General features: G+C 44.4%; 1 protein-coding gene across 1 annotated transcript; it reads left to right on the top strand.

Annotated features, from left to right (window-relative positions):
- The first annotated feature begins 6,193 nt into the window (after positions 1 to 6,193).
- LOC125551960 (CASP-like protein 4B2) lies at positions 6,194 to 8,666 on the top strand. The gene is made up of 3 exons (XM_048715384.1): positions 6,194 to 6,639; positions 6,725 to 6,860; positions 8,280 to 8,666. Exons 1-3 carry the CDS (start codon positions 6,332 to 6,334, stop codon positions 8,469 to 8,471), a joined length of 636 nt encoding a protein of 211 aa, XP_048571341.1. The 5' UTR covers positions 6,194 to 6,331; the 3' UTR covers positions 8,472 to 8,666.
- The last annotated feature ends 16,423 nt before the right edge of the window (positions 8,667 to 25,089 follow it).

Here is a 25,089-nt window from a genome sequence, read left to right as displayed (position 1 = left end):
TATCTTGGCGCCAAAATTGTTCATAGCTCGATTTGCGAAGCGTCTGAAGACATCCTGCACTTCAGTCTTGTAAAGGATTATGTGCACCCAAGTATATCTAGAATAATCATCAACAATTACGAAGCCATAGAGGCATGCAGAAGTAGTAAAAGTTGAGTAGTGAGTGGGACCGAAAAGATCCATGTGAAGCAGTTCGAAGGGTTGAGTAGTGGTCATGATTGTCTTCGAAGGATGTTTTGCCCTTGTCATCTTCCCTGCTTCACAGGCACCGCATAAGTGATCTTTCTTGAACTTGACGCCCTCGATGCCTATGACGTGCTCTTTCTTCGCAAGGGTGTGGAGGTTCCTCATGCCAGCATGCCCAAGCCTTCGATGCCAAAGCCAGCATTCTGAAGCTTTTGCAAGAAGACATACTGCAAGTTGTGGTCCTGCTGAGAAATCTACCACATACAAATCACCTTTCCTATACCCTTCAAACACTAGAGATTTGTCAGATTCCATTAGCACCAGGCAGCGATATTTGCCAAACATTACAATCATATTCAAATCGCAAAGCATTGAGACAGACATTAAGTTGAAGCCAAGGGATTCAACAAGCATGAATTTATCCATGTGTTGATCCTTTGAGATTGCAACTCTACCTAGACCCAATACCTTACTTTTACCAGTGTCAGCGAATGTAATGTGGCTCTTGTCGGATGGACGTAAAGTTGAGTCCATAAGAAGGCTTCTTCTGCCAGTCATGTGATTTGTACACCCACTGTCAATAATCCATTCTGAAGACTTTGAAGTCGCTGGTGTCGTACCCTACAGTGCAGTTAGGGGGATAGGCTTCACGAAGAGTGTTGTGAAGCATAAACATTTGACGAACCAGTGGGTTATGAAAACTTAGATCCAGATTAGGACTAATGGGGAGAGTAGTATGCGATTCAGGAACGAAGTACATAATGATGCCATTTGGGCAGTTTATCTTGCGCCCCACAAGATTTTTATGGTCCCCAGCAATAGCATCAGAAGATTTTGTTTTTGTGCTGGAGACCTTTCCCTGCAAAAGAGAGTTAAGCTTTCTTAACCACCCACATCTTCAAGGGTGGCTTAGAAGCTATGAGTCTAAGTGCAGCATCTAAGCATTTTGGCTTTGAAGCCTTAGCAAACAGTCTAGCAGGGGGACAATAATACTCATAGGCATAAGCAGAATAATTTTTGGTCATATGAATATGACGGTTCGATGAACCGCTCTCATATTCATATACCTGAGTATGGTTTCCCTGCAAAACATTTGCGTTAGTGTGACTCAGGTGAGTCCTCTGTCTGTATGAAGCCTTTGGATCGAGGTTTGTCTTCTTCAAGTGAGGTGTCATGAAGACATTCACAGGAAGATTTTCCAGACATGTTTTCGGAACCCAGATCTTCTTCATAGGCGGTCCATTCCTGTAGTTAGTACCAATGTACCTGGCAAACACTTCACCATTCTGATTCTTAAACAGTTTATAGTTTGCATCAAAGGATTCATCAATGATAATTGGGTTAGCACAAGTGAAGCCAGATAAATTAGATGGATCTGCTGAAAGTTCCTTTGCAGCAACCCATGTAGTTTTGGGGTACTGCTCAGGTTTCCAGTAAGAGCCATCTGCATTGATTTTCCTCACGAACCCAACACCCTCTTTCCTAGGGTTTCGGTTCAGAATCTGCTTCTTAAGGACATCACATAATGTTTGATGCCCTTTCAGACTTTTGTACATCCCTGTTTCAAGCAATGTCTTCAACCTAGCATTCTCATCAGCAATAGCAGTGGTATCCTCAGCAGAGGGGTTAGTTGCCACATCAACAGTTGAAGATATTGGAACAGTAGTAGTAGTGGAACATTCAGCAACAGAATTAGCATTATTACGCTCAATGCATTTAAGACATGGTGGTTCAAATCCTTCCTGAGCGGGACTGATCTGTTCGGCGCGAAGTGACTCGTTTTCCTTTTGAAGATCTTCATGAGCCACCCTCAATTTCTCAAGTTCTTGCTTCCTTTGAAGATAGTCATAGGAAAGCTTTTCATGAGTTGTTGAGAGAGTATCATGACGATCTTCAAGTTCCTGATACTTAACGTGAAGGTTTTTTATGTCTTCAATTAAGGATTCAGATCGAGTCATTTCAGCACCCAACAGATCATCGCTTCTGTCTAACAGTTTTTGAATATGTTCCATAGCTTTCTGTTGTTCAGTTGCAATTTTAGCAAGTGTTTTGTAGCTAGGTTTTGAATCACATTCAGAGTCATCGTCACTGGATGTTTCATAGCGAGTGGTGCGTGTGTTTACCTTGGCACCGCGTGCCATGAAGCAGTAGGTAGGAGTGGAGTCGTTCTTGTCATTTGCGTCGGTGTCGGTGATGCAGTTATTGTCTTCAGTGTTGAAGATGGACTTGGCAACGTATGCTGTAGCCAGACTCGCAATGCCAGAATCAGACTCCTCCTCAGACTCCACCTCTGCCTCCTCAGATGCGGACTCCTCTTCTGAATCCATCTCCTTTCCAACAAACGCACGTGCCTTGCCAGATGAGCTCTTCTTGTGTGATGAAGACTTTGATGAAGACTTGGAAGAAGACTTTGAGTGTTTCTTCTTCTTGTCGTCAGAATCATATTCCTTGCTCTTCTTCTTCCTTCTGTTCTCATTGTCCCACTGTGGACACTCAGAGATGAAGTGCCCAGTTTTCTTGCACTTGTGACATGTTTTCTTCTTGTAGTCATGAGCAGAAGCTTCATCATTCCTTGAGCTTGATCGTGAAGATTTTCTGAAGCCTTTCTTCTTGGTGAATTTTTGAAACTTCTTCACTAGCATTGCAAGTTCTCTTCCAATGTCTTCAGGATCATCAGAACTGCAGTCAGATTCTTCTTCAGATGAGGAGACAGCTTTTGCCTTCAAGGCACGAGTTCGCCCATAGTTTGAACCGTAGATATCTCTTTTCTCAGAAAGCTGAAACTCATGTGTGTTGAGCCTCTCAAGTATGTCAGACGGATCGAGTGTCTTGAAATCAGGACGTTCTTGAATCATCAGGGCCAGGATGTCAAACGAACTATCAAGTGATCTCAGCAGCGTCTTGATGATTTCATGTTTGGTGATCTCAGTGGCACCGAGGGCTTGAAGCTCATTTGTGATGTCAGTGAGCCGGTCAAATGTGTGCTGGACATTCTCATTGTCATTTCGCTTGAAGCGGTTGAAGAGGTTGTGAAGAACACTGATTCTTTGATCTCTCTGGGTTGAGATGCCTTCATTGACCTTGGAGAGCCAGTCCCAGACTAGCTTTGATGTCTTCAAGGCACTCACACGGCCATACTGTCCTTTGGTCAGATGACCACAGATGATATTCTTGGCAGTAGAATCCAGTTGAATGAACTTCTTGACATCAGCAGCAGTGACACCTTCTCCAGCCTTGGGAACGCCGTTTTCGACGACATACCATAGGTCGACGTCAATGGCTTCAAGATGCATGCGCATCTTATTCTTCCAGTAGGGATATTCAGTTCCATCGAAGACGGGGCAAGCAGCGGAGACTTTGATTATCCCTGCAGTCGACATAGCTAAAACTCCAGGTGGTTAAAGCGAATCACACAGAACAAGGGAGCACCTTGCTCTGATACCAATTGAAAGTGCGTTATATCGACTAGAGGGGGGTGAATAGGCGATTTTTATGAAAGTCTTCAAAACGTGAGAGTTATGAAGACAAACAGTGAAGATTATGCCTATTACTATGCAGCGGAAGTTAGATTACACTAGGCCAGCCATGGTCATGTATTCAATAGAGTGAAAGCGCAATGACAAACAGCTTCAGTGTAATAAGGATCAGGTAGGAAGAAGTTATGAAGCCGAACAGATCATACATTCATGTTGTGAAGACAAAAGATAAAGCAAGCATGCAATGGCTTCACAATGAATAACTGTAAGTGAAAGGAAGTGAAGATGAAACCAGTGACACGTTGAAAACAATGATTTGTTGGACCAGTTCCAGTTGCTGTGACACTGTACGTCTGGTTGGAGCGGCTAGGTATTTAAACCAAAGAACACACAGTCCCGGACACCCAGTCAAGGACACTTAGTCCAAGACACCCAGTCCTCACCGTTTTCTCCTTGAGCTAAGGTCACACAGACCTCGCTCAATCACTCAGGTAAGTCTTCAAGGTAGACTCCCAAACCTTCACAGACTTCGTTCACTGGCAATCCACAATTTCTCTTGGATGCTCAGAACGCGACGCCTAACCGTCTGGAGGATGCACAGTCCTCAAGTGTAATAAGTCTTCAAATCACACAGACACGAAGACTTAAGTGATGCCCAATTTACTCTGGCTCTGGGTGGTTAGGGCTTTTCTCTCACTAGGAATTTTTCTCTCAAAGGCTTCGAGGTGGGTTGCTCTCAAACGACAAAAGCCGTGCACTGAAATCTGAGCAGCCAACCGTTTATGGTTGTGGGGGGTGGACTATTTATAGCCACTTGGCAACCCGACCTGATCTGTCCGAAATGACCCTGGGTCACTAAGGAACTGACACGTGTACCAACGGTCGAATTTTGAACTCACACGGCAACTTTACTTGGGCTACAAGTAAAGCTGACTTGTCTGACTCTGGACAAGATTTTCTCTCAAAGTCTTCGCTCGAAGACATAGGATTTGAATTAGGCATCACTACAGTCATTCTGACTGGTTCTTTTGGACCCCACTTAACAGTACGGTGATTCCTATGACACAACATAAATGAAATAAAACTACGAAGGATCTGAGTCTTCGAGTTCCATAAGCTTCATAGGGAGTCTTCTCATGTCATTGTCTTCAATATGAATATCTTCATAAACCACCATTGTCTTCAATGTCTTCGTACATTTTTAGGGGTCATCTCTGGTAATAAAACCGAATCAATGAGGGACTTCTAACTGTGTTTTCCTGCAATTCTCACAAACACGTTAGTCCCTCAACTAGGTTTGTCGTCAATACTCCAAAACCAACTAGGGGTGGCACTAGATGCACTTACAGGGTTGATGGATTATGGATGGGCTTAGGCACATATAAGACACTAATCCCTGGTTAATCTTAAGGCCCATGTATGAGATGGCAAGTGGTGGTAAATTTAGTCCCACCTTGCTAGTTGAGGAGAGCTGAGACCCCTTTATAAGGGCTGCTCTACCACTTGCCATTGGGAGCTTGGGAAGAGGACTGGTACACGCGCGCTCCTCCTCCTCCTCCTTCGCCCGCCTCGCCATGCCTCATCACGACGCGCGCGGGTTGCGGAAATGAGGTGAGCCGAAGCTTATTTTTGCCGCTCAGAAATGAATTAATTAATCAGGGATTAATTAACGAGTCGCTAACAGGTGGGCCACTGTCTGAGACATTGGACTGTGGGCTAACTTGCGTTTTCGAGATTCGTCGACTCCGTTCGCGGGTGTGCGACCCTTCTCCGGGAACGACGACTCCCTTCCCGGGAGTGCGTCAACTCGGTCGTGGGCCTCCCCCCAGGCCCACGACTTTCTACCCGACGGACTATAAAGAAGACTCTGGCCAGTGGAGTGATCTAGTTCGGTTCACTCACTCCCTCTCGCGTGACCTAATTGTCTACTGTTCCTCACTCTGTGCTGTCTTCGGCGACCCCATCCGACGACCGCGTGCACGGCTGGTCGGGAAAGCAGGTGCCTTCGGAACCCCGTCGTTCGAAATCCTGCCCGGGAGAACGGCAATAAGGTTTTTGGGGAGCGTCTCGACGCGCCTGCTCCCGATCCGTCCCCAACACCGTCCGCCTATGCTTCCACTACTTCCCCTGCATCGACACCATGGCCGACGACGCAGCCGTCAAGAAGAAGGTCATAGACGACGCCGAGGCAGCTGCTGCCGCCGCCGTGTTGGCCTGGCCAACCGGAAGGTATGATCTGTTCATCCCTCGTTTACTCGTACTTGTACTAGCCGTATATGTGCTGCTCATAGATGGTTCGCTTTTATGTTTTGTACGTGCTAGTATGTTTAGGTATCGTTATGAGATGCATACCTTTTATGCCATGCTTATCGTTTACTTGTGGATTAGTTTAATCGGAAAAGCGCTAATATTTCCAACACAAACTACACTCCACCTGGCACGTGAGGAAAGCACCGAAACCTCACTGACTGAAGGGCCCGAGCACAACAAAGCAGCGACGGTTTAGTCCTTGACAAGAGTCAAGAGGTGAAGAGGTTCGCCGGGCTAATCCCGGTCTTGCTCTCGCCTCAAGTGCTTTTCCGGCTTCACACACAAAGCAAACACCCCAGTTCAGCTCTCCCCGTTCACCACCCAGGGCCAGGGGTCAGGCACTGTTCCACTGGTGAGCGATGGCGATGGTCACGGCTGACTCCTCCGCCGCCGCCGACGCCGCCACGAAGCAGCCAGAAGCCGACAAGGATTACAGCTCCTACAACGGCGCCTCCACCGCGGGTGTGGGCGGAGGGGCCCGCCGCGGCGGCGGCGGCGGCGGCGTTGTGGAATCTGTGGTGGCGCGGTGGAAGCGGGAGGACATGCTCGACAAGTGCCCCCTCGCGCTGCACGCCGCCGCCGCCGCCTTCGCCTTCGTCGCGCTCGTGCTCGTCGCCTCCAACCAGCACGGCGACTGGATGCAGTTCGACCGCTACCAGGAGTACATGTAAGCCGATTTGAGCTTGGCCGCCTAGGGCTGGTCTTCGATCCGGTGCTTCTTAAGCGTCTTACATCTGCTGTGTTGTTGCTAGATACCTGCTGGCGATCGCGGCGCTGGCCTTCGCCTACTCGCTGGCGCAGGCGCTGCGGCACGCGCACCGGATGCGCAGCGGCCCCGACCCCATCCCCGCGCCGTCCGCGAGGCTTTTCGATTTCATTGCTGACCAGGCGAGTTGCTTCGACCTGTTGTTAGTTTGCAGCTGTTATCATCACTTCTCCTTGTTATCTGATAAGAGTTCATGTGGTTTGAATCTCTCAATTGGACCAATGTTGGTTGCTCAGGGAGGGGAAAGTAGGGAACGGTATAATATTAATAAGAGATAAGAGATCTCAGCAGATAAAGTGTGGCCGAAATTTACCATGTTAAAGTAAGAATAGCGACAGGGGAGTAGAGATTCCAATTCCATTTGTAAAAGAGACATCAATCCACTAGACTAGGTTTTTTTTCTATGTGTGGAATCCAATACACTGATACCCTGATAGGTACTGTATTGTTCTTCGATTGGCTTTGGAATGGGGGTGTTTTTTAACTGTTAGAGTAAGATTGGTCTATGGAATGTAGAACACTGCAACATTCTGGTCCAAGACATAGCTACAATTTCACAAATTACAACCCATACCGCCTCTTGTTTCTTTGTGGAAACAACTAAAATATGGTACATGTAGCTCTCGATAATGGTCCAATAGTTCAATCTGTATGGCAACCCAACAACAACCATCTCTGATAATGTTGTGGCGTTGGAATGGGGAGATTAGAGTGGTTGGGGAGTGGTTAGGGCCAGCCATGAGCTATTAGAAGTTGCTCCATGTTCGATGTATGTTCTCAATCATTGGTTTGCTTCGAGCTTTGGAATAGTACAATACTAGATGGCAAAAAATAGTTCATGTTGTCCATTGCATGTTGTGTAAATTCAGATAAATGGATGTAATTGTTGCCTTTCAAATGTTTTGGGACCACATTTACTTAGGATGCCCTGGAGGGTATGAATGTTTTAAACCCGTGCTGTTGCTACTTAATTAACTTTTTTTATGAGCTTCTGTCTTCTGCAAATAATATGATTGTTTAGCAGCTTACTTTCATGGCTTTGAATCCCATGTGAAGAAACAATGGAATTTGTATTAGTGGACCCCAATATGCTACTGATACTTAGAAGTAGTTTTGCTGGAACTTGGCCCTTGCTAAATTTACTTTACCGGTGCAAATAGCTAAGTTTTGTTAATTAATGAAAGTATGACTAATAATGTGGCTAGTCAGAATGCTGCAGTTTATGAAATTCTTACACATGCATACTTAAAGAAATCAGTTTTTGGACCAAACATGTTTTCCATGTTAACCCTTGGATTTTTCGGATAATGGCTAAACTGCTGTTGTGGTTATATTTTATCTCAGGCTTTTGTTTTGTGCCATGGTACCATGTTGAATGCAAGATTACAAAATAGTAGTATATTCTGGATTGAGCTAGCTTCCAAAACCTGCAGTGGACTTGCCTGTCAATTGTTGTGTTTCTTGAAAAATATGTCAGTCAAAATTTCATAATGATGAAATTTGGTGCCCCCGCTAATAGAAACTGGTGAACATATTCGCAGGTAGTCGCATACTTGCTGATGTCTGCTCTGTCAGCGGCTATCCCTATCACGAACCGCATGAGAACAGCTGTGATCAACAACTTCACTGACGCGACCGCTGCGGCGATCAGCATGGCCTTCCTTGCATTTGTTGCCCTCGCCTTGTCAGCCACGGTTTCGGGGTACAAGCTCTCCAGACAAATGTACATGTGATGATGTGAATCTTCACTGTAAAAGAGTTAATTGTGACACGAATCATTCATTTCAGAGAAGCAAAGTGTGTGGTGTCCCTCTTCCACACGAATGTGTTGTGCCTTACGGTGATTAGTGATCATTTTTGGTAGCCACCACATTTGTACATAGGTTTACAAGTAGCATTCCTTAATAGTACAATGCTATTTTCTTCAAGTTCTGTTCTTCCATTGTGACTCCGACAACATATTGCTGCTGTGATGAGATAGGCTGGAGCTATGCTGCGGATGAGCCTCTCACTGAGGATCAAACTTTAACTCTGAACCTACATGGCACACTCCGGTGTACGAAGCATCTAGCTGGTGAGGCGGTGCTGCGGTATATTTTTCTTCCGCCAAAGCGGGATTTGTGTCTCGTGGGTAATCAGAATGTGCGTGAAAAATGATTGCCATCTCAGCCTAGTACTTGTTGTGGGAAAGGCGTAAATTGGTGCACTGCCATCTCAGCCTAGTACTTGTTGTGGGAAAGGCATAAATTGCTGCATAAGGAGACAACTGGGAAAGGTTAGAACACGGACTAGAATTTTATGGGGATCCGTGCTCTTACAACCAGTTTTGTTACTGTTTCATCTCCAAAGGTGTCCATAACAAGAGGGGGTTGATCATGCTCTCCCCTGGGTTTTGTTAAACTTAATGTTGATGCCTTTTTTTTACCATGATTTGCTTATTAGAGGTATGATTGAGGCGGTACTAAGAGATGACAAAGGCAGATTCATTGTTGGGAGGAATGGAAAGATAAACCGGTGCAGATGTCCTGTTGGCTGAAGCTTTGGCTCTCAAATTTAATATATCGCTTGCGCAAAGGACGGTATGCAATCATATTATTATTAACTCGGTCAACCTAGAGGTGATTGATACCATGGAGGATGGAGAACGGTAGGCACGGCTGGCAGCGGCAGCCTTTAATGATTGCTTTCATTTTGCTTGAGGTTTCTCTATTTCTAGATTCGAGCATTGTGATACAAAAACAAATAAAGTTCCTCACGAGCTTGCTAGATTAGCTAAATTTTCTTTGACTTCTGATTGGTTTGAGGAGCCATGAAATGAAATTGTACACATCCTCACAAACGATGTAATAGTTATTACAAATGAAAGCTTGCGGTTTTCTTCAAAAATAAACTCTAGGGTTATGAACTGGGCCTATTGTTTTGAAACCCTCCTCAACTTTTACGTTTTTTTTTCTGGATTAAAGTTACCATGCATTAACATGTGAGTTGCTGAACAAATCAGAACTAGTCACCGGCATTAAAAAGTTACTCCCTCTATTCCAAAATAATTGAAGTTCAAGAATTATCATAAGCAAAAAAAATTTAATGTAAGTAACACGTTATTAAGTTTGATGATGTCTATACAAAATCTGCTAAGATCTATAACATCAAATACCTATATAAAATATGCTAAAATCTACAACATCAAACACATACAAAATCTGCTAAGATCTACGGCATTAAATACATATAGTATGGAAATATAGTTTATAACAAACCTACTAAAACTAATTTCGTATTGTAGATGTTGAAATATTTTTCTATAAACTTGGTGATACTTAAATAGGTTAGACTTAGGAAAAACCTAGAACTTCAATTAATTTTGAGCATACAAAGTATCTAGTCGGTAATATGTGAGTTCCTGACTATCCACAAGTAGTTATTACTTGAGTAGCGCATTTTGGAGACCGAGCTCCATGGAGCCCTTTATTTTGAATAATTCAAAATTCATAAATTTCACTTTCAAAAACTTCTGAAAAAATACACATGTATGCAAGGATGTAAAGTGTATGTGTGAAAATTTCAGGATGAAATACCTTGAATTGCAAGCTGTACAAAAAAAACCAAAATCATGGACTTTATAGATGAACAATATATATGCTAAAAGGCTTCAGATTTGTCTTTTTTGTGTAGCTCACATTTTAATGTATTTCAGCCTGAAAATTTGCACACATGTACATTATGTATCTAGGTATATGTGTATTTATTTTCAGAATTTTTTGAAACTGAAAAGTTTGAATTTTAAAGTTTTCAAATAAATGCCTCCATGGAGCTCGGTCTCCGTTTGGCATTTTCGTTATTACTTTCACATTATACCTTACTTGTGTGTGTTAATAGCCACTAATATGAAAGTTATCGTGATATTTCCAGATAGTCAACGACTTCAAAATTAGACTTTACTTGAGTCATCGGGTAAGGGTGCCATAGTGATAACTGTGACATGGGCAACTAGGTAACTACATCAAGTCTTAAAAAAAAACTACATCAAGACCATGTTGGTATGATATCTTTTCATGAACAATTAAGTGTGCACATGCAACACACGTATCTTCAAGGGGTCATGATTCACTCTCTCCTAACGTATACCGCTAAGAGGATACCGGTGACGACAATTTGCCCCTTCCCTTTGTCATCGAGATAGTGGGTCTCCAGCTCCTTAGTCCTGCTCCCCCTCCCTTTGTCGTCGAGATAGTGGATCGCTGCCTCCTTAGTCCGTCGATCCCACGACGAGAGGTCTAAGGGCACCATGGCGCTTCCACGACAGTGTGTACATAGGTTTCGCATTGCCGTTTGTAGGGGCATCACATCACTAGCGAGGAAATCGTTGCACCGGAATAGTTTACCCTGCTCGCCTCCACATGGGGCGTGCTGTAGTGAACCAAAAAAATAATCGGAAACATAACATTCGTGCAATATTTTTGTTCTTCCAAGGGAAATAACAATATGTTAATCATCATGAAAAGAGTTACAATGTCACTTACAACCAGCGGGCTAATATCAACAGGGTATTCATCTAACCAAGCTATGAGCACATAAATTTCTTGACAACGCCACAAGTTCATTTGCTACTTTAATGCTCACTCTCTCCCCAACGTCCTTTGAAACAAACTTAATTGAGTCTTCAAATGGTTAATGTCTTCGTAGATATTCAAGATGAGGCACCAAAATCTTTGTTGCTTTTGAAGACATTGACAACATAAGCATTATCGTATTTCAAAACAATGCGGGAAACAAGGAGGTCTTTCACGAGCAGGAGACCGATTTAGCATGCTCAGGCTTCGGCTTCCACCATGTCCCCAATGCAGGTTTGGTCATTATTTTGACGAAAAGAAGCATCGGCGTTTACCTTTTCACAATGTTTCTCCAGTCTTGACCGCCTATTTTGAGGGAAATATGCCCTAGAGGCAATAATAAAGTTGTTATTTATATTTCCTTATATCATGATAAATGTTTATTATTCATGCTAGAATTGTATTAACCGGAAACTTGGTATATGTGTGAATACATAGACAAACAGAGTGTCGCTAGTATGCCTCTACTTGACTAGCTCGTTAATCAAAGATGGTTAAGTTTCCTGACCATAGACATGTGTTGTCATTTGATGAACGGGATCACATCATTAGAGAATGATGTGATGGACAAGACCCATCCGTTAGCTTAGCATAATGATTGTTTAGTTTTATTGCTATTGCTTTCTTCATCACTTATACATGTTCCTTTGACTATGAGATTATGCAACTCCCGAATACCGGAGGAACACCTTGTGTGCTATCAAACGTCACAACGTAACTGGGTGATTATAAAGATGCTCTACAGGTGTTTCGGATGGTGTTTGTTGAGTTGCATAGATCCAGATTAGGATTTGTCACTCATTGTATCAGAGAGGTATCTCTGGGCCCTCTCGGTAATGCGCATCACTATAAGCCTTACAAGCAATGTGACTAATGAGTTAGTCACGGGATGATGCTTTACAGAACGATTAAAGAGACTTGTCGGTGACGATATTGAACTAGGTATGAAGATACCGCCGATCGAATCTCGGGCAAGTAACATACCGATGACAAAGGGAATAACGTATGTTGTTATGCGGTTTGACCGATAAAGATCTTCGTAGAATATGTAGGAGCCAATATGAGCATCCAGGTTCCGCTATCGGTTATTGACTGGAGATGTGTCTCGGTCATGTCTACATAGTTCTCGAACCCGTAGGGTCCGCACGCTTAACGTTCGATGATGATTTGTATTATGAGTTATGTGATTAGATGAACGAAGTTTGTTCGGAGTCCCGTATGAGATCACGGACATGACGAGGAGTCTCGAAATCACTACAAGAAATATGTCAACTAGTGACTTTCTGTCAGTGACCCTGGTAGAATTGGTCATAGATCTATGACCATTTGAGACCAATTAGTCAAAAGCTGTTCGGGGGGCTCCAAACCCTAAACCATTGCGACCATTTTGGTCGGAAAGGTCGTAATTTCCTTACACGAAATGGTCATAAAGCAAACAGCGCTAGTCCGCTGCCTTATTTCTAGTTGTTAACGACCAATATAGATGATCATAGCCTTGTAAATTATGGTGGGTTGCGATGACTAGGCGCCATCTCATCAGTTTTGCCTATATGTCATGTCCATGTGTCAATTTTTGCCCAAGGTTGTGAAGCAACCTATATTTTTGTTATTCCAAAAATTCTCAAAAAAATCTCATAAATTGTTTGGATCATATCTTCATCAAATATATCAAAAACCTTCCTTGCCTAGTTCAAAAATAATTCAACAATATTCATTTTCCTATTCTGTTCAGAGCAGCACTTTGTGAAGGAAGTACCACTTTGGCATGTCCAAATAGTATCCATTTTCTACAGTGCTTTCCTATGCCCAAATAACCATCCTACGCCAAATGCCAGCTCAATCCATTCATTATTTTGAGCCCAGCTTCAACATTCATATTTATGTCCAGTGTGGTAGTTTGCAAAGCAAGTATCACCTAGGCTCCTCCTTTTGAGCTGAATATTTGTGAAGACGGTCTTCTTAGTAACTGATCATCCTCAGCCAAAACTCACGCCCATTAGCCATGTACATTTCCCGCACCGCTAATCAAACACTTGGCTGCTAATTCATGTTTGAGCATCGATCGGTCTCCTCGTGAGAATCTTATGTTGTAATTTTCTTCCTAGCACCTAACTGGGGAGTGCCCAACCCACTAGACATGCCTAGGCCGCCCAGAACACATGGCAACGCCACGGTCATGCGGTGACCACGCGACGGGCATGCGAGTTTACGTGCTCTAGAGTTGGGGCCCTCGGGCACCGCCCAAACCTCGACGTATCGCCACCAAACCATGTATTTATGATTAAATAGGTACTTATGTAACTAGAAATGATTTTTGGAAAAAATAAATAGCAAACTATGAGGCAGTTGCAGTTCAAATTTGACCCGCTTCCAACTGAATCGGCGGAAATTTGTCTTTTTCATGAGAGGTGGATCAAAACTTTTTACACCCAACCATTTTGTCAATTGTGCATTAAATATGTCCTAGTATTTTATAAAATTGATTTGGTCCAATTTTGCAACAATTATTTGGGAGGTCCTTCACAAAAAAACCTCCTTTTGGGCACTCGAAAAATGGAAAATGGTTTTTTCGTCCAAAGAAAATGAAAACTTCCTTATGCAACATTGTTTGACATTCCAATATGCACCCTTGTGCACAATATGAGATCATTTGAACAAACTATGCCATGAATGTGGCCACAAGATTGATCATTTGGCTTGAAAGCCATTGATCTCCACACGTGATAGCTCGTTTCTGAGAACACTTTTTAAAAATAATTGTCGTATTACAAGTTTGTTATTTTTCCTGGGAACTTGGCCACATATAATGACACAATGTGAAGGTTTCCGAATTTTTTGTTTTTTTTGAATTTTTATGCCCGTTTCAAAATGCGCTCAAAACGGCGGGAATGACCGTTCCTAGCTAGTGGTTGAATCTTGGAATTTTTTTTGGTGTTTCTATGATTAAATAGGTACTTATGTACCTAGAAATGATTTTTGGAAAAAATAAATAGCGAACTACGAGGTAGCTACAGTTCAAATTTGACCCGCTTCCTGCTGAATCGGCGGGAATTTGTCTTTTTCACCAGAGGTGGATCAAAACTTTTGACACCCAACCATTTTGTCAATTGTGCATTAAATATGGCCTAGTATTTTATAAAATTGATTAGGTCCAATTTTGCAACAAATATATGGTAGGTCCTTCACAAAAAAACTCATTTCGGGCACTCGGAAAATGGAAAATGAATTTTCCGTGCAAAGACAATGAAAACTCCCTTAGGCAACATTGTTTGGAATTCAAAGATGCACCCTTGTGCACAATATGAGATCATTTGAACAAACTATGCCATGAATGTGGCCATAAGATTGATCATTTGGCTTGAAAGCCATTGATATCCACGCATGATAGCTCGTTTCTAAGAACACTTTTTTAAAATAATTATCATATTAGAAGTTTATTATTTTTCCTGGTAACTTGGCAACATATAATGACACAATGGGAAGGTTTTCTAATTTTTTGATTTTTTTGAATTTTTTATGCCCGTTTCAAAATGCGGTCAAAACGGCGGGCATGACCGTTCCTAGCTAGTGGTTGAATCTTGGAAAAATTTTGTTGTTTCTCTGATTAAATAGATACTTTTGTACCTGAAAATGATTTTTGGGAAAAATAAAGAGGAAACTATGAGGCAGCTGCAGTTCAAATTTGACCCGCTTCCAACTGAATCGGCAGAAATTTGTCTTTTTCATGAGAGGTGGATCAAAGATTTTGAAACCCAACCATTTGATCAATTGTGCATTTAATATTTCCTAATATTTTATAAAAATGTTTTGGTCTAATTTTGCAACAATTATTTGGTAGGTCCTTCACAAAAAACCTCATTTTGAACACTCGGAAAATGGGAAATGGTTTTTTCGTGCAAAGAAAATGAAAACTTCCTTAGGCAACTTTGTTTGGAATTCCAATATTCACCCTTGTGCACAATATGAGATCATTTGAACAAACTATGCCATGAATGTGGCCATAAGATTGATCATTTGACTTGAAAGCCATGAATCTTCACGCATGATAGCTCATTTCTGAGAACACTTTTTTAAAATAATTGCCATATTACAAGTTTATTATTTTTCCCGGTAACTTGGTCACATATGATGACACAATGCGAAGATTTTCCAATTTTTTGAATTTTTTGAATTTTTTATGCCCGTTTCAAAATGCGGTCAAAACGGCGGGAATGACCGTTCCTAGCTAGTGGTCGAATCTTGGAATGTTTTTGGTATTTCTCTGATAAAATAGATACTTTTGTACCTAGAAATGAATTTTGGAAAAAATAAATAGCAAACTATGAGGCAGCCGCAGTTCAAATTTGACCCGCTTCCAACTCAAACGGCGGAAATTTGTCTTTTTCACTAGAGGTGGATCAAAACTTTTGACACCCAACCATTTTGTCAATTGTGTATTAAATATGGCCTAGTATTTTAGAAAATTGATTTGGTCCAATTTTACAACAAATATTTGGTAGGTTCTTAAAAAAACCATTTTTACCACAAGGAAATGATTAAAAATATCTAGAAAGATCAAAAATGCATGCAAATCGGTGATCATCCATAAAAATGGGGTCTAACTTGAGTGAAAAATTTAGTTGTGCCATTTTGCAAAATATTTTGATAGTTGCTTCACAAAATTCTCCTATTTTTAGTACTTAGAAACTATTTTAAATCACTGATCTTCCAAACCAATCAGGGCTCTTCCCACGGATCGATGACATGGCGTCCATCCATCCATCCATCCATCTCTCCATACCACATCCATCCATCCATCCATCTATCTACAGAAAAAAGAAACAAAAAAGAAAAAGAGACACCCCACGCACCCCAACCCTAGATCAAACCCCTCCCCCATCGCACCCTCCTCCCAATCTCCTCGCCGCCACCGCCACCTCCTCCTCCCCGTCCCCGGCCCCTCCCGATCCACCTCTTCCCCGTCCTCTCCCACCCACCGCCGACCTCGTCGTCCTCCTCACTGACGCCGACCTCGTCCCTCCCTCCCCTACCCTAGCGCCGCGCCCTCCCCGCCGGCCCCTCTGCAATCACACCAACCCCATACGCACGGATCCGGCGTCTCCGACCTCGATTTCACTTCCCACCCCCCTTCCCCACGCTCCTCTCGAGCTCCAGATCCCCGGCCGCGACGACCCCTTCCTCAGCTTCCTCCGGGAACCCTATCCCCTCAGATCCGCCCGCCGCCACATCATGGTCGAGTTGTACGCGCCCTGGTGCGGCCACTGCCGCGCGCTCACGCCTCACTGCAGGGGATCGACGTCGCGCTGGCCAAGGTGGACGCCATCGAGGACCACGACCTGGCGCAGGCGCACGACGTGCAGAGCTACCCCACCCTCCTCTTCTTCATCGACGGCGTGCCCAAGGACTACTCCGGCGAGAGGACCAAGTGAGGATATCTGCAGATCCCCAATTCCCTCCCTGCTCCGGCTCCACGGCTGTTAAGAATGAATTTTTGCTTTGCTGCAGGGACGACGACGACGGCAGCAGCGCCGGATCCGCACCCACGGGAGCGTCCTTCCTGATGCGGTGGCCTTCTCTCTCTCGACGACGCCGACCAATTAAGGCCGGTTCTTCCTCGACCTCCACGACGTGCATCTCCTCTCCGGCCGGCCATGGTGGGTGAGCGTGAATCCCTCCCTTGTCTTTGTCTGTTTCTTCATCTGATTCCTCCTGCCTGCCTGCGTGCGTGTTATTTGTTTTGTGTCCGATCTGATCTGTAGAAGCTGCTCTGCTCAAGGTGGTGCACAAGGAAGCCCTCATGGCAGCTACTGCAGTTGGACGTCCTCCTCCAACCCACCCCCTATCTGACGGACTTGGTGAGCTCTACCCAGCCCCCTGATTGATTTGATTTGATTTGCACATGAACGCTAGCGATTCTTCTTCTTTCGGACACAAATTGGTCATGTCATGCTGCTGCAGGAGGACGCTGGGCCATGGAGTAGCCCTTCCTTGTGTCAACTTGCTGTTTGCATATTTCCCTTCTCTTTTTCTGAATGATTGATTCATTGATGCAGAAAATTATCCATCTTCTCACCGTGTGTGTTGATTCACACTAGTCATGTAAACGGCGTAGGTTTTTAAGTCCCTGAATGAATGAGACTAGTCATTTCGTTAATTCTGCCATGCTCCTGAATGGAACCCTCTCCAGTACTGTGATTGAGTGCCCGACAGAGCTGCAGTGATAATCATTTTTTCTCTTTTCTCCACTACCACTACCAATACCAGTAGCAAACACCTGCTCTCTTGACATTGTGTGTTGTGTTGGGAATAAAATATCCCACTAATCGTTGCCATGTTTTGATAAACTCTCGGTGAATCACCTGACAAACACCTGCTTGAGCAAAACTAGACAAAACTACTAGTTCGGTTAACCTTGATATAATTAAGCTGGTGGAAGAATTGAACTGAGAATTAATGTTTGGGTTTCAGTTTTAAGGAAGGTATTTTTTTTGAAACCATCCTCTAATCTGTGCTTGTTTTTACAGTTTGGTGCTACAGTTTAAACCATCATCTAATCTGTGCCTTATCTAGAAATTTTGGCATGAAATTAAATCTGACTGCTTGTTTACATTCAAAGTCCATATATATCATGCTGAAATCAATGAACACCATATATAGAGAACTAGTACTAATTTATGTTTTGAACATGCATGGTTTGAAATGTCTAAATCAAAGTCATCTTGTATTGTTTCTGGTTGATTTTGCTGTGCTGACTGCTCACAAAAAATATATATCTTTCAGACTCGATACATAAAGGACCGCAAGAGATTATATGGCAGGATACTGGACAGTAACAGTGTCAAGTCCTCCATTCAAGCAAAGTCCAAGGATCGGTCCGAGATGGAGTAGTTTGTCCTGCCTGCGCAATGTTCTTTCCAGCATCTCAGCTATGTACTCTAATTATTGGAGTATTCTGTAGATTCCTTGGAGTTGTGATGGCAGTATATCTTCTTTGTTGCTTCGCTGTCGTTTGATATAGATGGCATTCTTTTAGTTGCTGTTGCTTATGTATAGATAATCTGATGAAGATGTACATATGATATATGATTGTACGGCGAAACAAATATTGCTTTGATAGCAAAATAAAAAAATCATATATTTCTCTGTTGTCCAGTCCTATGAATTAGTGGGCTGAAAATATTGATGGGCTGGAAGAGGCTTTGGCCCAAACAATGCTGGACAAAGGTGGAACAAAAAAAGTCTCAAAAATAGAAAATGGACCGCGAAAAGGCTGAGGCCCAGAAAATGGAAAAGGCTTAGAAAACAAAAAAGGCCATGTTGGGCTAGGCCCATGTAGCTAGCGAAAATTAACTGAAAAAACATAAAATGGGCTGAATTAATGGGCTCGGCCCATGTAAAACCCCCAATTGGACCGGGCTGATTTTAATCAACGACCTTTTCAATTGGTCGCAATTTTGCCACGTCAGATCCGACGTGGCCTGGGCAGACAACCAGTGAACAAAACAGAAGGTCATGGGTTCAACGACCTTCTAAGATAAGGTCGTTAATTTCAGTTTACGACCACCGGCTTTTGACCTTCTGTTTTTGGTCACAAAAAGGTCGCAAATGAAAAACTATGACCTTTCAGCGGCCAATAGTGAGGGTCACAAGTTGACATATTTCTTGTAGTGAATGGTGGAGAGGTAAAGATTCATATATTGGAAGGTTGCATTTGGACATCAAAATGGTTCCGAGTGGTTCGGGCATTTTTCCGGATTACCGGGAGGTTACTGGAACCCCCCGGGGAAGTTAATGGGCCTTAGTGGGCTTTAGTGGAGAGAGGGAAGAAGGGTCACGAGGTGGAGCACGCCTCCCCCTTCCCAAATCGAATTGGACAAGGGGTGGGGGCGCGGCCCCCTCCTTCCTTTCCCTCCGGTGGAAGAAAGGAAAAGGGGGGGGGGGCGAATCCTACTTGGACTAGGAGTCCAAGTAGGACTCCCCCCCTTGGCGCGCCCCTCCTAGTCGGCCTCCTCTATCACTCCCTCCTTTATATACGTGGCCAGGGGGCACCCCAATATCACAACAGACAATCTCTTAGCCGTGTGCGGTGCCCCCTTCCATAGTTTAACACATCGGTCATATTGTCGTACTGCTTAGGTGAAGCCCTGCACCGGTAACTTCATCATCACCGTCGCCACGCTGTCGTGCTGACAGAACTCTCCCTCATCCTCAACTGGATCAAGAGCCCGAGGGACGTCATCATGCTGAACATGTGCTGAACACGGAGGTGCTGTACATTCGGTGCTTGAATCGGGTGGATCATGAAGACGTCCGACTACATCAACCGCGTTACTAAACGCTTCCGCTTTCGGTCTACGAGGGTACATGGACAAACTCTCCCCTCTCGTTGCTATGCATCTCCTAGTTAGATCTTGTGTGATCGTAGGAATTCTTTTGAATTACTACGTTCCCCAACAGTGGCATCCGAGCCAGGTCTATATGTAGATGTTATATGCACGAGTAGAACACAAAGAGTTGTGGGCGATAATAGTCATACTGCTTACCACCAACGTCTTACTTTGATTCAGAGGTATTGTTGGATGAAGCGGCCCGGACCAACATTACATGACCGCGTTCATGAGACTAGTTGTACCATCGTGCTTCGCACACAGGTGGCTGGCGGGTGTCTGTTTCTCCAACTTTAGTTGAATTGAGTTTGACTATGGCCGGTCCTTGTTGAAGGTTAAAACAACACACTTGACGAAAAAATCGTTGTGGTTTTGATGCGTAGGTAAGAACGGTTCTTGATAGAAGCCCGTAGCAGCCACGTAAAACTTGCAACAACAAAGTAGAGGACGTCTAACTTGTTTTTGCAGGGCATGTTGTGATGTGATATGGTCAAGACATGATGAGATATATATTGTTGTATGAGATGATCATGTTTTGTAAAAGTTATCGGCAACTGGCAGGAGCCTTATGGTTGTCACTTTATTGTATGAAATGCAATCTCCATGTAATTGCTTTACTTTATCACTAAGCGGTAGCGATAGTCGTGGAAGCAATAATTGGTGAGACGACGACGATGCTATGATACGTCCATTTTGCATCATGCTTTTATATCAATATTTATCGCATTATGGACTGTTATTTCACTTTATGTCACAATACTTATGGCTATTTTCTCTTATTTTACAAGGTTTACATAAAGAGGGAGAATGCCGGCAGCTGGAATTCTGTTCTGGAAAAGGAGCAAATATTAGAGACCTATTTCGCGCAACTCCAAAAGTCCCGAAACTCCACGGAACGTCTTAAAAGAAATAAAGAAAAATCCACGCCAAAGATGAAGGCCAGGGGGCCCACACCCTGCTCACGAGGGTGGGGGGCGCGCCCCCTACCTCGTGGGCCTCCTGGTGGCTCTCTGATGCCCATCTTCTCCTATATGAGGTCTTTCGATGAGAAAAAAATAGGAGGGAACTTTTCGGGACGAGACTCCACCGCCACGAGGAGGAACCTTGGCAGATCCAATCTAGAGCTCCGGCAGAGCTGTTCTGCCGGGGAAACTTCCCTCCCGGAGGGGGAAATCATCACCATCGTCATCACCAACGTTCCTCTCATCGGGAGAGGGCAATATCCATCAACATCTTCACCAACACCATCTCATCTCCAAATCCTAGTTCATCTCTTGTATCCAATTCTTGTCTCAAAGTCCGGGATTGGTGCTAGTAGGTTGCTAGTAGTGTTGATTACTCCTTGTAGTTGATGCTAGTTGGTTTAATTGGTGGAAGATCATATGTTCAGATCCTATATACATATTATTCCCCCTCTGATTATGAACATGAATATGCTTTGTGAGTAATTACGTTCATTCCTGAGGACAAGGGAGAAGTCTTGCTATGAGTAGTCATGTGAATTTGGTATTCGTTTGATATTTTGATAAGATGTATGTTGTCTAGCCTCTAGTGGTGTTATGTGAACGTCGACTACATAACACTTCACCATTATTTGGGCCTAGAGGAAGGCATTGGGAAGTAATAAGTAGATGATGGGTTGCTAGAGTGACAGAAGCTTAAACCCTAGTTTATGCCTTGCTTCGTAAGGGGTTGATTTGGATCCATATGTTTCGGTCCGACCGAGTTTCTCAATTCGGTCTCACCGATATTGGCAAATTGTGTGTAACGGTTAGTTTTTGTGTGGAGGCTATATATACCCCTCCACCCACTCTTCATTTGTGAAGAGAGCCATCAGAACATACCTACACTTCCATACACATTTTTTGACACAGAACCACCTACTCATGTGTTGAGGCCAAGATATTCCATTCCTACCATATGAATCTTGATCTCTAGCCTTCCCAAGTTGCTTTCCACTCAAATCTTCTTTCCACCAAATCCATATCCTGTGAGAGAGAGAGTTGAGTGTTGGGGAGGCTATCATTTGAAGCACAAGAGCAAGGAGTTCATCATCAACACACCATTTGTTACTTCTTGGAGAGTGGTGTCTCCTAGATTGGCTAGGTGTCACTTGGGAGCCTCCGACAAAGATTGTGGAGTTGAACCAAGGAGTTTGTAAGGGCAAGGAGATCGCCTACTTCGTGAAGATCTACCGCTAGTGAGGCAACTCCTTCGTGGGCGATGGCCATGATGGGATAGACAAGGTTTCTTCTTCGTGGACCCTTCGTGGGTGGAGCCCTCCGTGGACTCGCGCAACCGTTACCCTCCGTGGGTTGAAGTCTCCATCAACGTGGATGTACGATAGCACCACCTATCGGAACCACGACAAAACATCCGTGTCTCCAATTGCATTTGAATTCTCCAAACCCTTCCCTTTACATTCTTGCAAGTTGCATGCTTTACTTTCCGCTGCTCATAGACTCTTTGCATGCTTGCTTGAATTGTGTTAAGATTGCTTGGCTTGTGCTAAGATAGCTAAAATCTGCCAAAGACTAAAATTGGGAAAAGGATAGATTTTTAATTGGTCAAGTTGTCTAATCACCCCCCTCTAGACATACTTTCGATCCTACAAGTGGTATCAGAGCTTTGGTCTCCATTTGCTTTGATTTCCATAGCTTTTGGTGGTCATATCCTTGGTTTCACAACCTAGGAGAGTATGGCGTCTAGCGAGGGAAATTATCACCGTAGAGGTCCTTACTTTGATGGCACTACTTTTGCTAGTTGGAAGCATAAGATGAAAATGCATATTCTTGGACATAACCCCGCCGTTTGGGCTATTGTGTGTGTTGGCTTGCAAGGTGAATTCATTGATGGGAGAGAACCAAATCGTGAAGCTACCGCGGATGAGTTGAAGATGCTACAATACAACGCTCAAGCTTGTGATATCCTCTTCAACGGATTGTGCCCCGAAGAATTCAACAAAATCAGCCGTCTTGAGAATGCAAAGGAAATTTGGGATACTTTGATTGATATGCACGAAGGTACCGACTCTGTCAAGGAATCCAAGTTGGATGTGCTTCAAAGTCAACTTGACAAGTTCAAAATGAAGGATGGTGAAGGTGTCGCTGAAATGTACTCTAGGCTTGCTGTCAAAATCGGCGGATCTCGGGTAGGGGGTCCCCAACTGTGCGTCTAGGCGGATGGTAACAGGAGACAAGGGACACAATGTTTTTACCCAGGTTTGGGCCCTCTCGATGGAGGTAAAACCCTACTCCTTCTTGATTAATATTGATGATATGGGTAGTACAAGAGTAGATCTACCACGAGATCAAAGAGGCTAAACCCTAGAAGCTAGCCTATGGTATGATTGTTGTTCGTCCTATGGACTAAAACCCTCCGGTTTATATAGACACCGGAGAGGGCTAGGGTTACACAGAGTCGGTTACAATGGGAGGAGATCTACATATCCGTATTGCCAAGCTTGCCTTCCACGCCAAGGAAAGTCCCATCCGGACACGAGACGAAGTCTTCAATCTTGTATCTTCATAGTCCGATAGTTCGGCCAAAGGTTATAGTCCGGCTATCCGGACACCCCCTAAGCCAGGACTCCCTCAGTAGCCCCTGAACCAGGCTTCAATGATGACGAGTCCAGCGCGCAGATTGTCTTCGGCATTGCAAGGTGGGTTCCTCCTCCGAATACTTCATAGAAGATTTTGAACACAAGGATAGTGTCCGGCTCTGCAAAATAAGTTCCACATACTGTCATAGAGAGAATAATATTTACACAAATATAACTGCCAACGTATTTCGTAGCGTGTCATCACGCCACAGCCAAGCCTTTATTTGAACCGTTTTTCTTCAACCAGTTCCACACATAACGCGAGGCGGTTTCTTGGCACGTCTTGTCAAAGCAGAGATCGTGTTCCCCCAATTACGGGATTCTCATTAATACGGTCGTGGGTAACCCAACCGTGTCTAGGACTCCTAGATTATAGGTAAGTCCAAACGGCCATGGTGAGGACGCTTGATATTCACCCTCTTTATAAAGGGACAAGGTTTTCGTTTTTCCCTCTCGTGCTCAATCGAACCCCTCCCCCGCCTCGAGTTCTAACACCCAAAGCCCAGGTCAGGTGCTCCAGATCTTCAATCATGTCCGAATCCAGCCTTCAAGGCCGATGGATGCCCTCCCCCGTCACGGAAGAGGATATCAAGAAGTTGAGGGAGGCCAGATACCTAACCGCCGAGGTTTCGCATCGGCTGCATGCTCGAGGGCAGGTCATCCCCACTCCCGAACCCAACGAGAATGTCGTGTTCGTCTCCCACTTCCTCCGAGGCCTAGGCCTCACTCGGGATCCCTTCGTCAAGGGTTTGATGTTCTATTACGGGCTAGATTTCCACGATCTAGCTCCGGACTCCTTTCTCCACATCTCGACATTTATTGTTGTGTGTGAGGCCTTCCTCCGCATTACCCCTCACTTCGGCCTATGGCTCAAGACCTTTGAAGTGAAGCCGAAGATGATCGAGGGGCAACATGCAGCGTGCGGAGGCGCATCAATAAGCAAGATGGCAGGAGCTCCGTGGACGAAAGGTTCCTTTCCAGAGGTGTCCGGATTATGGAAACGGGAGTGGTTTTACATCATGGCTCCCAGAAGTGCCAAGTGGGCGGCTGCCCCTTCTTTCCGCTCGGGCCCCCCACCACAACTAATGTCATGGATTAGCAGAGGACTGAGCTGGGCTCCAGCCAAGGACGTGCCTATACTGCAAAGCCGCATTCAAGATCTCTTCGAGGGAGATTTTAATTTGGTTGTGGTAGTGCAAGTTATGCTGGTTCGTCGAGTCTAGCCCTGCAAACGTCGGCCCCTTCACTTATGGGAGTTCAACCCAGAAGGACCGCGTGCTATTCAAAGTTTTCCCGGCCTGACACACGAGGAAATGTACAAGTCATTCTTCAGACCTCAAATAGAGTGTCCGGATACTACCGAGGACGTGGGCCTGAGCAGTAACCGCGCCGCCAAACAAGTAAGTAATCCTCTAGCCGAACACACCGTCTTTTATTCATCATGACGTCATCTCTGAGGAATCGCTCTTTGACTAGGACTGGCTAACAAAAGCGAAGATGATTCGGTGTTCGGCCCCCCTCCCTGAGGGTTTGGAAAATCCGGTGCTGGAAAAGATGCTCGAGCTCGCACCTTGCCCGAAGCCCTCGAAGGAAGATACATGGGGGAATAATATGGGCGAAAGTGGGACCCCATCGCTGCCAGTTCTAACCGAGGGAATGAGCGCCTCCATAAAGGAGGATAACCGGGGGAGGAAGAGGACTGCTTCTGAGGATCTGGAAGCCGAGGCCTCCAAACGAGAGAAGAAGTCTCCAA

This window comes from Triticum urartu, chromosome 4, assembly GCF_003073215.2.
Source record: "Triticum urartu cultivar G1812 chromosome 4, Tu2.1, whole genome shotgun sequence".
NCBI lineage: Eukaryota > Viridiplantae > Streptophyta > Magnoliopsida > Poales > Poaceae > Triticum > Triticum urartu.
This window is presented reverse-complemented; position numbering and strand designations above follow the sequence as displayed.